Below are 14,282 nucleotides of genomic sequence, written 5' to 3'. Positions count from 1 at the left end.
GCTTTTCTTGGTGACAGCCATCCTGACAGGTGTTTGGATTTGCATTTTCCTGATGATTAGTGAAGTTGAAAATTTTTTCATATACCTGTCAGCCATTGGTATGTCTTTTTTAGAGAAATGTCTCTTAAAGTACTTGGCTCATTTTTAGTCAGGTTATTAATTTTCTTTTCTGTATTGAGCTGAGGAGTTCCTTATATACTTTATAAGTTAACCCTTTATCAGATACATCCTTTGCAATATTTTCTCCCATTTTGTAGGTTGTCTTTTCATTCGGTTGATGGTTTCCTTTGCTATGCAGAAGATTTTTAGCTTGACGTATTCCCACTTGTTTTCATTGCCTGTGCTTTGGCATCTTAACTGTGAAATCACTGCCAAGACCAATGTCATGAAGCTTCTTCCCTATGTTTTCTTCTAGACTTACAATTTCAGGTCTTATGTTTAAGTCTTTACTCCATTTTGCGTTGATTTTTGTGTATGGCATTAGATATGCATCCAATTTCATTATTTTGCATGTGGATATCCAGTTTTCCCAACACCCTTTGCTGAAGAGACTCCTCTTTCCCCATTGAGTATTCTTGGCATCCTTGAAGATTAGTTGACCATATATGCATGGGTATAATTCTAAGTTTATAGAGATTCTGTTACATTGGTTTGTATGTCTATCTTTATGCCAGTACCATACTGTTTTGATTACTGTAGTTTTGAAATATATTTTCAAATGAGGAAGTGTAATGCCTCCAGCTTTGTTCTTCTTTTTCAGGGTTGTTTTGGCTATTAGTAGTCTTCTGTGATCCATAAAAATTGTAGAATTTTTTTTGTATTTCTGTGAGAACCTTACATTTTTTATACTTTAAAATTTATTTATAGCTACTTCTGAATTGGGTTCTACTCATTAACAGGGAGAGACAACAAGCTTAGTTGAGTATCTAGTCAAGACTAATGTGTACATATTTGCCTAAAATGCAAAGAAGAAAAGATGTACTTTATTCAGTGATTTTTAAAAATGTATTTAGAGCCCTGAAAGGTAATGGAGAAGTTATCATTGAAATTCCAACAAGAGCTTGTGAAGGACAAGACAACGCCATCAAGTCCCTGGAACATGTGCAATTTGAAGCAACGATTGAATATTCCCGAAGAGGAGACCTTCATGTTACCCTCACTTCTGCTGCTGGTAAGCTTTTTAAAAACTTCTCAAGTTTAAATCATTTGTTTAAATTTTTAAGAGTATATTGATTTTTATTTTTTTTAAATTTAATTTTATTATGTTATGTTAGTCACCATACAGTACATCATTAGTTTTTGATGTAGTGTTCCGTGATTCATTGTTTTCGTATAACACCCAGTGCTCCATGCAACATGTGCCCTCCTTAATACCCATCACCGGGCTAACCCATCCTCCTACCCCCTTCTGCTCTATAACCCTTAATTTGTTTCTCAGAGTCCATAGTCTCTCATGGTTCATCTCTCCCTCCAATTCCCCCTCCCCATTTTTCCCTTCCTTCTCCTAATGTCCTCCATGCTATTCCTTATGTTCCCCAAATAAGTGAAACCATATGATAATTGACTTTCTCTGCTTGACTTATATTGAATTTTTAAATCAATCATTTTCTTTTTATTTATACTACTGAGTTTCCCAGTAGATGTTTTTCAGGACTTAAAAAAATATGCTTATTTTTCATTTTTCTTGGCATCAGAACTCTGCCTGCTCATTCCCACTGGTCCTTTGATAAGCAGAGAATGAGGTCTATTCAAATAATATCAATTAATAAACCTTTCTGGAGTTACACATTTTCAAAATGTTTCCATTTTCCCAGACCACTGATCTATCATTCATTTCTCTTAGGTAACACATTAGTGGAAGGTACTCTGATAGTTAATTAATAACGCTGACAGATATATCAGACACATCCTAGGAATCAACTGAAAAATTAGGAATTCTCATCCATGAAAGAGGACTGAGAAAACTAACAAATATTCCATGATGATATCCTAAAGGCCATATGATATTATATACAGGCAATTGCCCTTTCCTGAGAAAGTACTAACTCAAATTAGATCATGGATGGGGAAGAGCTTATGAACCATAAACTATAATCCAACCAGGAAATGCTTCCTAATCCTCTTCCATGTTTTAGTAGGATTCACCTGACTAAATTTGATTGCTATAGGCTATGTATGAGGAAAGATGAGCTCTCTTTATCATCTCCTTCGAGGATATAAGCTTCCTAGAGATTTGGACTGGACTCTTAATTTTGGAGTTATCCTTTCTAGATATATTGGAGTTGGCCTGAAGTATGGGTGGAATGTTTTCTCATTGGTGGCCCTAGAGTTAACTTGACCATTTCACTTAGATATATAGAGAGCTTGAATTTGAAAATTTAGAGTTAACAACTACTACTAGTTTCTATATGACAAGAGATTACTAAATTGATATAGCTTTATTTTTTTAGGTCTACACTAAATTATAGGCTCAGGCACCAGTTAAATTTGCAAGACTTCCTCTTAATTTAAAAATGGTAGTTCCACTAAAATGTACTTTAGGTCTTTGACTCTATAGTTTATAAATGTAGTTCTATGAGCTCTCCTTATTCAAATAAACCTTAATCAATAAATTCATTCAATATTTTGCCAAAATATTTATTGAGAATTTGCTATATGCCAGGCAATATGCTAATTATTATGGATAAAAACATTTTTTTAATGAATGTCTCTATCTTGGTCTTATACAAAAAGGGAAAATTAGGAGGGCTAATCTCTCCCATTTTTCATTTTCAATTAGCAAATACTAGAGTATATCCTATTCTCAGAGTCGTTAGGACATTCATTAACTGATGTTTGTTGCATGAAAATAGGGACCAGCACTGTACTGTTGGCTGAAAGAGAACGGGATACATCTCCTAATGGCTTTAAGAATTGGGACTTCATGTCTGTTCACACGTGGGGAGAGAATCCCATAGGCACCTGGACTTTGCGAATTACAGACATGGTAAGTATAAATGAAAAGATAGACGACCACAGACTCACTTTTAAACAGTTTGAAGTACTTTAAGGTTGGTATCATCATTAATCAAGGCCCTAAGGAACTCTGGTCACCCCCTAGTAAAGTAAGGAAAAGGTGTAGTGTTTCAATCTCTGCCCACTTGGCTTTATAGATTGGTTGAATTGATTGATTAAATAAATAAATAAATAAGCCATACTATAAGAAAGAAAAGAAGATACATTGGTTAATAATGTTACAGTGTAACAAATCCAAGTGTTCCAATGTCAGAATGCAGCAAGCCACAGGACCTGCTCAGCCACCAGAATCACCTGTACTCACAAAGATAGTTAAATGTTACAGCAGCTTTGCTATGACATTCTGCTGGGGTCACATGAAGAAACTCTTATGGATATTTACTGCGGTGGCTATTTACTTGTTAGAGAAGGTGTGTTATTTATTTATTTATTTATTTATTTATTTATTTATTTATTTTATTATTATTATTTTTTGGTGTGTTATTTAATATGACTTCTTTGTTTTGTTTTGTTGCAGTTATGAAACAAACGAAAAGAATTTCTCATTTCTCTTTCACTCTGTTTACTAATACTCTTCGGTATCTTTCTGAAATTGTAACTCACAGTGACAAAAATAGAGTAAGGAGTGTCTGAACAAAAAGCCAAAAACATCTGAATTATCTACTTTTGATCATTTCTCCAGCATTTTCTACAGGCTAAGCACATAAATGAATAGGGCTCTGGGTCTGCCCTTTCCCAAGATAGAAGTGTTACAAGTTCAGCACCAGATTTCAAAGTCTAGATAACTATTTAAAAAGAATTTATTTTAAATTCCTAAAGATTTCCATTAAATTAATACAAGTTCTATAGTCATTGTTCCCTTTTTAATTTGAGAATAGCTTTCTCCTAAAGACTGCTAACATTGTGATTTAGAACCAGAATCTGTAAAATTCCTGCATCCCTAAGGAGAGCAAGAAAATGTTCTTAGGAAGTGGTCCTATTGTTGAACTTGACCTCTGTTCTTTAACTCAATTTTTTTTAAGGTTTATTTATTTATTTATTTATTTTAGACAGAATGAGCGGGCAGGAGTTGGGGGGCGGTGGGCAGAGGGAGAGGAAGACAGAATCTCAAGCAGACTCCTCACTGAGCACGGAGCCCATTGCGGGGCTCCATCTCACCATCCTGAGATCATGACCTGAGTCAAAACCAAGAGTCAGATGCTTAACTGACTGCACCACCCAGGCACCCCTAACTCAATTTTTAAGAAAACTAAGAAAATCTGTTTATCAAGATGAGACTACTTTATATCAGGTCTGTAAAATCGGACTCTGCACTTCTGGATTTTTTTTTTTAGATATTTTACATTTCAGCATATTATTTTTAGCATAATTGTTGAGGGTCTGAAAATTATTACTCTTCCCATAAATATACAGCTTTCAAGGGCTGGTTAATACTAAAGGCTATCAAATAAATAGAGGCTTTCCCCCCCCATTGGAATGTTTCTACAAATTGATAATTATTAAATATCATTCTATTTATAGAAGGTACAGTCAACTTTCCAAGAACAGAAAAGAACATTCATATAAAGAGTTTTGCTTTTTTAATCAAATGAAGCAAATAATCAGGCTTTAAATCCTTAAACCTGTAAACTGCCATTTTCATGGCAACAGTGAATCCAGTGACTTGCTTCTTTGTACATAGTGCTCTACCCATGCAATGTGCTGAATTTTTAAATTAGATTTTATAGTTATTCCTACGGAGTTTGATGTTTCTTAGAACACACCCTAAAATTATGTGTATGCTTATTCATTAGTCTGGAAGAATGCAAAATGAAGGAAGAATTGTCAACTGGAAGCTGATTTTGCACGGGACCTCTTCTCAGCCGGAACACATGAAACAATCTCGTGTGTACACACCCTACAACACCGTCCAGAACGACAGAAGAGGGGTGGAGAAAATGGTGGATCCAGGGCAGGTCTGTGTGGCTCCGTTCTTGAGTGTTCTTGGCACACTCTTTCTTTGAACCATAGTCAAAATGTAGTGAGGGGAGCTAGATCTAACTTTCAAGCAGGGAGTGAGTCAAGCATGGGTGGGGAGGAAAGGGAAGGGAGTGCTAAACTATTTTCCATAAAAGTCTAATGTTTTTTAAGTTTATTCTTTTGTCCACATTTAGAAATCAAAATTACTGAATTCAAAATTATGAAATTCTCTAACATTACTTTTCTCCATTTATGACATAACAAATTATAAAGCCAGCTCTCTTTATGCACAATCACACATGCCCAATGTCTGTATTACACTTAGTTTTTAAGGATTTTTTTTTACATTGTCTCATTTAATCAATGATCCCTGTACCTAGAGAAGACAGGCATTAGTATGTTCATTTTCCAGAAAGAAAACCAAGGCTCAAGTGACCAAGTCCTGAAAGCTTCTGTTTATTAATTCCTTAACGAACATTTCTTGGCAGCTCTGAGGGAAGCTACTGAATCACAATTTCTCTGAGAAAATTTCATAGGATAGCTAGTCAGTCATTCCCATTCCTGTGTCTCAGCCCACTGAGGTTATGGGCTTCTCCCTTATCAGACAGTGGGCAGGCACCCCATTTTCTTTATCTCTTAATCCCCCAGCATCTAGCACAGTGCCTCAGATATAGGAGGTAGGTTATCAGAATTCCCAGAATGAGCTTTCCTGATATCTGACTCAGTGACGGGTATTTTGGAAGATACAAAGACATAAAATTTATTTAAGAAACTTATAAACTAGCTGTGTGAAGTCCTCAGCTCAGATTCTAGCTCCATTTATATTCTGCAAAGTAGTTCCCCCCTCCCCCGGGGGCCCCACCCAAGGGCCTCACTTCACTATCCCAGAGGCAAGTTGACTTTATGAGTATTTCTCCCTCCAAGATTCCTTAAGGGCTATTAATAAGACCCGGTAGTTGTGAAAATGTTGAATACTTCCACGATGGTTGACAAAGAGCTGCTTCTCCACTATCTCCAGTTCTGCCCTACCCGGTTCATCACCCTCGTCTTTCTCAAGACCCCTTTTTAAAACTCAGAGGCTGAAAGGGTAGCTCCTGACAGAACATGGGGCCTCCAGGAAACTTCTTGCACATGAAGCACGGTTAGTGCCTTCTGTGTGACTTATTAAATATTTTAATATCAGCTTCCTCCCAAAACATGGGCAGGGAGGAAAGGGAGTGGGAAAGGTCAGCTATTTTCTTTCCATAAGATGAAGCTGTATTATTTTTAAATTTTTTTCTTTCATCCAAAATTTATCAACTTAAATTATAGAATTCAAATTTATTAAATTCCCTAAAATGAATTCTACTAGAGCAGGCAGACAAGTGAAGGAGAGTAATACATACATCATCTCTTTCAGTCTTCAAAACCACCAGACATGAAAGTATTCTTGTCCGCATTTTATAGGTGAAGTTCAGGGAGATAAAACAGGTGTCAGGGGTACATCAGTAAGTATAAAAGTGAGGACCGAACCCTGAGTTAAGATGTTTCTTAGGCCTCACACTCTCTCTGCTTCTCCAACAGTCTCCCAAGGAGTAGGCAGTGGGCATGGGCTGCATCTGGCTGCCTTGGCTCTAAAGAGGAATCTTCTTCCTTTTGTCGGTGGCATTCTGTGTTTTAGGAGCAGCCCACGCAAGAGAACCTGAACAAGAACCCCCTCACGTCAAAAAGCCCCAATGGCGACAGTTCAGGGAGCAGAAGGGATGAGGTGGTGAAGGCAGCCCCATCCGAGGCCATGCTGAGACTCCTACAAAGTGCTTTCAGCAAAAACTCACCCCCAAAGCAATCACCAAAGAAGTCTCCAAGTGCAAAGCTCCATATCCCTTATGAAAATTTCTATGAAGCCCTGGAAAAGCTGAACAAGCCTTCCCAGCTTAAAGACTCTGAGGACAGTCTATATAACGACTATGTTGATGTTTTCTATAACACGAAACCTTACAAACACAGAGATGACCGGCTGCTGCAGGCATTGGTGGACATTCTGAGGGAAGAAAATTGACATCAGTGTGTGGTCCTGAGTTGGAAATATTCACGCTTCCTCCTTTCCCTTAGATTTTTGTCTGTGTCTGAAGTGGTCGTTTTGGCCGTTGGTTCTTATGCTTATAATATTCTTTTGTGGTACTTTTGCTTTTGCTCCCCAAACTAGACATGTGAAAGGGATGAGCTCAGGTTAAAAATCCCACTTCCTGAATTGATCATGACTCCTTCAAAACACATCTTCCCCGCATGCACAAGTGAAATGTTTTGTTCTTTATGGAGCCACAGTTCATTTCGCTTGTGGTCCTCACGCCACACTAGAATGCTTCCTTGAGCCCTCCCATTTCATTTCTCAAAAGAAAAGGCATCCCCCAGGTCAGAGATTCATTTGAAGAAGTAATCTGCAAAGATTGAGAGCAAATAAAACTGCTCCTATAACTTGTCTCCTGTCTTTTCCACGTGGTTCTTTGAGTTGTGAAGCCCAACAGGGTTGGAAAGTTTCTAATGGAAGAGTTCACAATTAGACCCATACCCTTGGCTTTTCTACCCCCTAGCACTACTCATTCAGGGAGCGGCCATTTGGTCATTTTGGGGAGAAGCTGAGTCATTGAGATCCAGAAACAGTCCTCCAAATCTGTGTTACATGGTATGAGCAGTTTTAGACCATTTTTCTTGGCTTGGTGTGCTGTGTAGAGGCCTCTGTGACTCTAAAGTTGACCAGGACTTGTGTGTGCTTTGGTCTTCCTCCCTTTCCCCTTATGAAGGTTTTTGTTACCTATTTCCTTTCTCAGCCACAAGCTGAATACTGAGAGAACTAATTCATATTACTTTCTTAGAATAGAACTTATACTTGGGACTTGGCAAATTCCTAGTCATATTTTTTCAACGATACTAACAGGAAACCACTCATGACACAGAAAACCAGTGTAAACAGGAAAATATTTATAATGGAGAGAGCCAAGGGAAGATTTTGTTGGTTTTTTAAATTGTATTCATTTGAACAGGTTTTTCTGGATCTTTAAAACTAAGTGTTCATTCCTTACCACTAACGGCTCTTTCCCAATGTTACAACTGATAGCTTTCAAATATTTACTCAATAGCTTCCAGGATTCAACTCAAGAGGACACAAACTGGCAGTCCACAGGCCCCATTTGTCCCTCAGGCAGATTTTGTTTGGCATGTCAAGTGATTTATAAATATGAGTGATTCCTGAAAATATGAAATTTCACATAAAACTTGATTCTCAGACCCACCTTCCCTCCTGGCAACAGTTGGCTAGCATTGAATTGTGTTGAAATCTGCCCAGCTAGATTTGAGTGCAAGGTCCCTGAGTTGTCCTGCTCCGTGTTGCTCACAGTGGCTACCTTACCGGTCAGCACCCAACAAGAATTTCATTTTTTGCCACTGCTGCACGAAACAACACAAAGTGTGAATGCATTCAGGAAAACAAGCAAACAAACAAACATCTACTTCTTTCAGGTAGGATATGTATAACCAATAACTATGAGAACTTGCCATGATCTGGTTAATTCATAGGTGGGGAAAAATGATATTTGAGACCCCGGAAAGTACCTCTGAAATCTAGCTTGATATATTTGTTTCATCTCACCTCCCCTGGATGCCATTTATACTGAATTCATTAACTGCTAACCCCTAGCTTCCCAATTTCTAGGCGCTCACAAAGGTTCCAGTCATCTACGATGTTGGCATTCTCCCATTGCATTTGCTGTTTGTAATTCTTCCCTAAAGTTGGAACTTCAGAAAGCCACACGTGAACTAGACCAGAAAGAGAACACTAGAGTCTGTCACTTGCTATGGCTTGAAGTGTGGTGGGTAAGACCAAGTTTCACCTCCTAGCCTACCATTTGTATCTGTGCACAAGCGAAGTATTTGCAGAGCAATCCCCAGGATGCTTCAAGGATGTTCTCCTAAAACAACTGCAGTGTCACTCTATCCTTAGAAGTTCCACATGTTGTTTGATACAGAGTGTTGGACAGAATTTTGAAAATTGCAGCACATCAAAAAAGTATTAAAGCCAAAAAGGATCAGAGAGTTATTAGATAAGTTGTCAACTAAAAAACAAAGCTCCTTAGGCCCAGAGAGGCCAATGAATGGTAATAAACAAAAACTCATCGTTTCCCCTTTCCTACTTTCATGCTCACTGTATGAAGCTTTCTTTTTTATCCTTCTAACAGTATCTTTTCCTGGTTGAAATCCCAACCAACTCATTGGACTGTAGCCAAAGTTTCACTCTAGAGAAGCTTTAATATTTAAATAAAGTCATGTTTGAATGTTTCCAACCTGGAGTATATTGTTCAGGCATAAAATATTTTTGTCAGTCTTTCTTAGTGCCTGTGTGGATTTTTGTGAAAATGTAAAAGAGGAAACTTATATAATATTTCCCTCAGAATTTTAAACTCTATTTTCTTTACAGGTGTTTATAATGTACCGATGCTTTTATCAGAATTTTAAAAGGCATAATAAATTATATTAAAGAACCAAAAATTTCCTGAGAATAAGAAAGTTTCATCCAATAAAATATTTTTGAAAGGCATGTTCCTCTATCAGTGAAAAAAAAAAGTATAATATGTATATGTGTTGTGATATTAAAAGTGACATTTGTCTAATAGCCTAATACAATGCGTAGCTGAGTTTAACATGTGTGGTCTTAGCATCTTTAAGGGAACTCCCACATTATACACTTGATGTATTAACCAGAATATGTAAAATATGCTTATACATCAGAAGAATAAATGGTTTCTCACTAAGTCAAAAAGGAAAAAGTTCATGTTTCCAACAAAACCATCTCCTCTTACTGTGTTTCCCAAATGAACTGTAAAAAAAGAAAAGTTGAAAGTTTATATTAAGATGTTAATTCCTTTTGAGAAAAATGGGCTTTCTCAAAGGCAATTTAAGAATTTACCTTAATAAGTATGTTTCATTTTCCTTCATAGCTCAGTCTTTTCCTTTTTTCAGAACATTCAAACTTGTATGACTGAGCCTTCACTGAAGTGTTGAGGAAAAAAAGAAAAACAGAAACTAAAGGGGCTGACTATGTGTGAAAGGACTTGCAACAATTCCTCAAAAATGACTTATTTAAAGGCCAGATACAGTAGCTCGACATTCAACTCTCCCCGGAGGTCACTTCATTAGAAATTCCCAACTTCCAACTTTGATCTCTCATCCTCAGGCCCACATTCCTCTCTTGCTTCAAACCTCCATCACTGGAATGTCCACCTTGCTACTTCAGAATCTGACCTCTTCCTCCCAGGGGGGTTGGTTTTTCCCCAGACTCCATTCCTTTCTCCCAAATCATACATACTCAGTCAAACTAAATGATTTTTCAAGAATTCCAGAAGAACGGTTCTATCTGGCTTTTGTCCTTGAAATCCAGCCATCTTCAAAGTCTACCCACTATGAGGGCTGAAGATAGCTATTTTCTTTTGATTGCCCATGAGGTAACTTTTACATTAGCCATGTGCAGGCTGCAAGTTCAAATCCAAATACATACTGAGATAAATGTTAATTCTTAAATACAATTTCAAATCCATAAGGAAGAAGATTAAGGTTTTCCTAACTGCCTCCTAATTTTTCAAGGCTATAGTACTAATACACATGATGATGATAATGATTTACTCGACCCCTCACAGCCCCCGCAGACAGAGTGTAGTTTCCTAGGCCATCTAGGTTGAGTTTGACCCTGTGATTTGTTTTGGCCAATGGACGTGATGCAAGCAAAGACCTTCGATGTGCTTGCACAGTTTGGCTTGGCTCTTGCTTTCCAGTGTTCTAGTGCTATGAGAGGAGTATATGCCCCAGGGAATTACTGCCCCGACAGCCTGTTTCCAGAACAAATGTATTTGGAGCAGACCCACATTATGCAACCAAATCCAGCCAATTCACAGCACACAACAGAGCGGTCCAGATGAGGGCTGCCTAAATAAGTTGAACTTGTCACTATGGCAACTTAGGAGAATGAGAATAAATACTTGTTGGAAGCAACTGAGTCTTGAGGTCGTTGGTCATGCAGCCTTATGAGCCAACAAAACTGACTAATACAATAGAAGTTCCATTTGCTCATTCTATTACCAATATCATCCCTCTCTTTCAAATTGTGCCTTCCTGAGTCTAGAGCACACATACAAAAAAAGCTAACATTAAATATACACTTCTGAATGCTGATCCCATAGCTAAACAAAGACCTTGCCCAAATTTTGAAATTTTCATTTTTAAAAGGTATGCCTTAGCTTAGTTCATCCTGAAATCAGAGCTAAGATAATGAATAACTTTTGTACGGGTAATTTATTTAGGAGATAATAGTAGAGAGAAGTGACTCACACATACCTGAGACTTGCATGAAGTGACACTGATCAGCCCAAGACTTCCCAAAGTCTAGAACTGATGTTTCAACTGATAATGGCATTGGTAGAAGGTAATTCAGAACCAACACCTGTGCTCTCCTTACTCCCCCATTCCTACACCATCCAATGTCTTGATACTTCCATTATTCTCTCTCAGAAGTTAGATGCAACCTTAGGGCAAGGAAAAAAACTTGATTGGCTCAGATCAAGTTTACACTACTTAATTAGAAAGGCAATACTTAATAGAAAAAAGATCTCTTATAAAAAAAAAAAGGAAGTTATTTTTCCTCACCTGGGTTTTGGCTTGCAGTCTGTGTATTTGTATAGTCTGCATTACCTGAATATTGCTATATATAGATATTATGAAAGCATTACTCTATCATCAACATATGACAAGGAATTGACTATAGTTATTAGTCATGGCATGTCTGAGGGAAGCAGAAATCACTTCCCTGTTTTCTTTTCTTTTTTAAAAAAAAGATTTTATTTATTAATGAGACAGAGAGAGCACGAGCCGGGGGACAGAGGGAGAGGGAGGAGGAAACTCCACCCTGAGCAGGGAGCCCGACATGGGGCTCGATCCTGGGATGCTGGGATCATGACCTGAGCTGAAGGGAGACACTTAGCCAACTGAGCCACCCAGATGCCCCACATCATCACTTCTTTTCCAGATACCACCAGGGCCCAGCCCAAAACTAATTCTTGGAGAGGGTCTAGCACTCTCCCTACTTCATGCACAATTTTCAGTTTATAGCAGGTGTCACTTGCGTGTTCCACAGTAGTGTGCCAGTTTGTTTTGGAAGATGTAGCGCTTTTTGGATAGTACAAATTTTGAACCAAAATTTTTAAGGAGCTTGAAGTGAAAGAGAAATGTTGGACTATTTCAAGTTATCTTACCAGAGAGAACCAGAATGAAGAAAACCCACTGGTGAGATCTTATCTTTTCCAACAGAGTTCTAACAGGTGGATCAAGCCCACCTTGTTTATCTGAACATTCAGTCCGTGGCTCTGGTCATTGCTCACCAGCATCTACTAAACATGAATGAATGGTTCTGAATCTGCTGCCACTTTGTTAATGATATTCTATTTGCTTACAGAAACCAAAAGGCCATCAGCCTTAAGCTTATCAATTGATAGATGTAAATGATATTGTTATAATCATTAAAGAGCCCCCCCAAAGTCTGAAAATGTAACACCAATACAAAGTGGCTAGAGGTGTGGGCTCTAGAGCCAGCCACAAGTGAATCTGAATCCTGGCTCTCTCGTCTCCCAGTTGTGTGCCCTTAAATAGGTTACTTCATCTCACTGGGTCTTATTTCCTCATCTATAACAAAGAAGTCTACCACTTAGAGGTTTGCTATTAGGATTGAATAAGATAGTGCAGATAAATAATTTAGTGCAGCTCCTGGACCTAGTAAAAGTTCAATAAATGTTAGTTTTTATTATTAGTGAGACTGCTGCTCTTATTATTGTGGTGTCGTGAAAAAAAAATGGATTTTAGAGCCAAACAGATTCAAATTTGTAGCTCTTACCTACAAATTCGATACAAAAGAAAATATTGGCATCAGTGAAAAAGACAGGAATACCATCACTGGTCAAGATGGTGTTGCTTGGGCAATTGTCATTCCAATGCGAAACTTCTTCTCCTAAGGTCACACTGGAATTCATTTAACAGTAGCAATGCAGAGTGACTGCAATGCCAAGAGAGTGCTCAGAGTGACAGTTGGCACTAAAAGAGCAGTAACCCTAGGCCAGGTAAAGTCAGAGCTGACAAGTAAAGAGCAAGGAGGTATCAAGAAAAGGAAGTCATTTGTTTAATCTTGTCTTATGTCCAATCTTTTTCTTGTGGAATGAGTTGGAGTACCAGTTTTCAAATATAAACATTTTATCCAGCATTGAGAAGTATTTATATTAAAAACAATGAAAAGTAATGAGTTCTTAACTATATTCACAGCACAGTACATTTTCTAACTGAATTCTCTTAAAGATTATAAAACAAATAGGAGATAAATAATGTTATTGTCCCTGTATTGTAGAAAAGAAAGTTGAGGCAATGAGAGGTAATGTGGTTTGTTCAAGGTCACACAGATACTCAGTGGTAGAGATGAGATTTTAACTGGGCAGTTATTCCAGAATCCAGGTTGTATACCTTATGTTAGCAAGACAAAAAGGTGATGTAACATTTTAAAAGATATTTATAGTATGAGAAATCAAATGAGCACTATACATCTTATACTATCAATTCTTTTCTGCTATTTGAAATAATAGAAATAACTTTTATTGCATTATTACTACAATATATTAAACACATATATTGTATATTTTCACAAGGATGAGTTAATTCATGAGAATAAGATCTACTATTTCTAATGTTTGCATTATTCTGCAAGTGAAGTGCTTTTACAGATATAGAAACTGAGATTGAGAGGTTAAGTCACCTGCCCAAAGTCACATGGATAAGCCAAGATTTTAAAACTAGTCTCTCTGACCCCATCTTTTCACTATGTTAATCTGTTTATAACTTTACATCTAAATTGTTTGAACTGATATCTTAATAGGCAATCTCATGCTTCCAGAAACAACTAGATTTTATATTGCTTCTTTACTTCCAATTTTAGAAACCCCAATAAATATAAAAGTGATACAGAAGCTGTCCTTGTCAGTCATCACTCCTTGACCTATCTTGAAATAAACCAAAGTTCTTCTCTTAGGGGAGCAACAGGTCAGCCCAACAGCTCAGGCATCGTTTGAATCAAAAATCAACCTCATATGAATTTATGTGTAGTGCAGACCCAGAGCTGCCAAATCATATTGAGAATTAGGATATTACAGTCTAGGCACAAACTCCCAGAGTTTTCTACTATGTTAGGGCCTTCTATTTCCCTTCCCATTCCTGGGCCTTCCTACGTTGATGCTAATTTGCCCTTTGTT

The 14,282-nt window shown here is 37.6% G+C and overlaps 1 protein-coding gene across 1 annotated transcript in view; it reads left to right on the top strand.

Moving 5' to 3' along the window:
* The window catches only part of PCSK1 (proprotein convertase subtilisin/kexin type 1), a 41,589-nt gene extending 31,857 nt beyond the window's left edge, over positions 1-9,732 (top strand). Inside the window, exons 11-14 of the mRNA XM_045899040.3 lie at positions 1,014-1,171; positions 2,853-2,986; positions 4,809-4,970; positions 6,635-9,732. Of these exons, the coding sequence (XP_045754996.1) occupies positions 1,014-1,171; positions 2,853-2,986; positions 4,809-4,970; positions 6,635-7,012 (832 nt within the window). The 3' untranslated portion in view covers positions 7,013-9,732. The remainder of the gene's footprint in view (positions 1-1,013; positions 1,172-2,852; positions 2,987-4,808; positions 4,971-6,634) is intronic.
* Positions 9,733-14,282: the final 4,550 nt, after the last annotated feature.

The sequence above is a fragment of the Mirounga angustirostris genome, unplaced genomic scaffold (assembly GCF_029215605.1).
Source record: "Mirounga angustirostris isolate CCGP_5_RB_7025 unplaced genomic scaffold, mMirAng1.0.hap1 SCAF_7, whole genome shotgun sequence".
NCBI classification, from domain to species: Eukaryota; Metazoa; Chordata; class Mammalia; order Carnivora; family Phocidae; genus Mirounga; species Mirounga angustirostris.
This window is presented reverse-complemented; position numbering and strand designations above follow the sequence as displayed.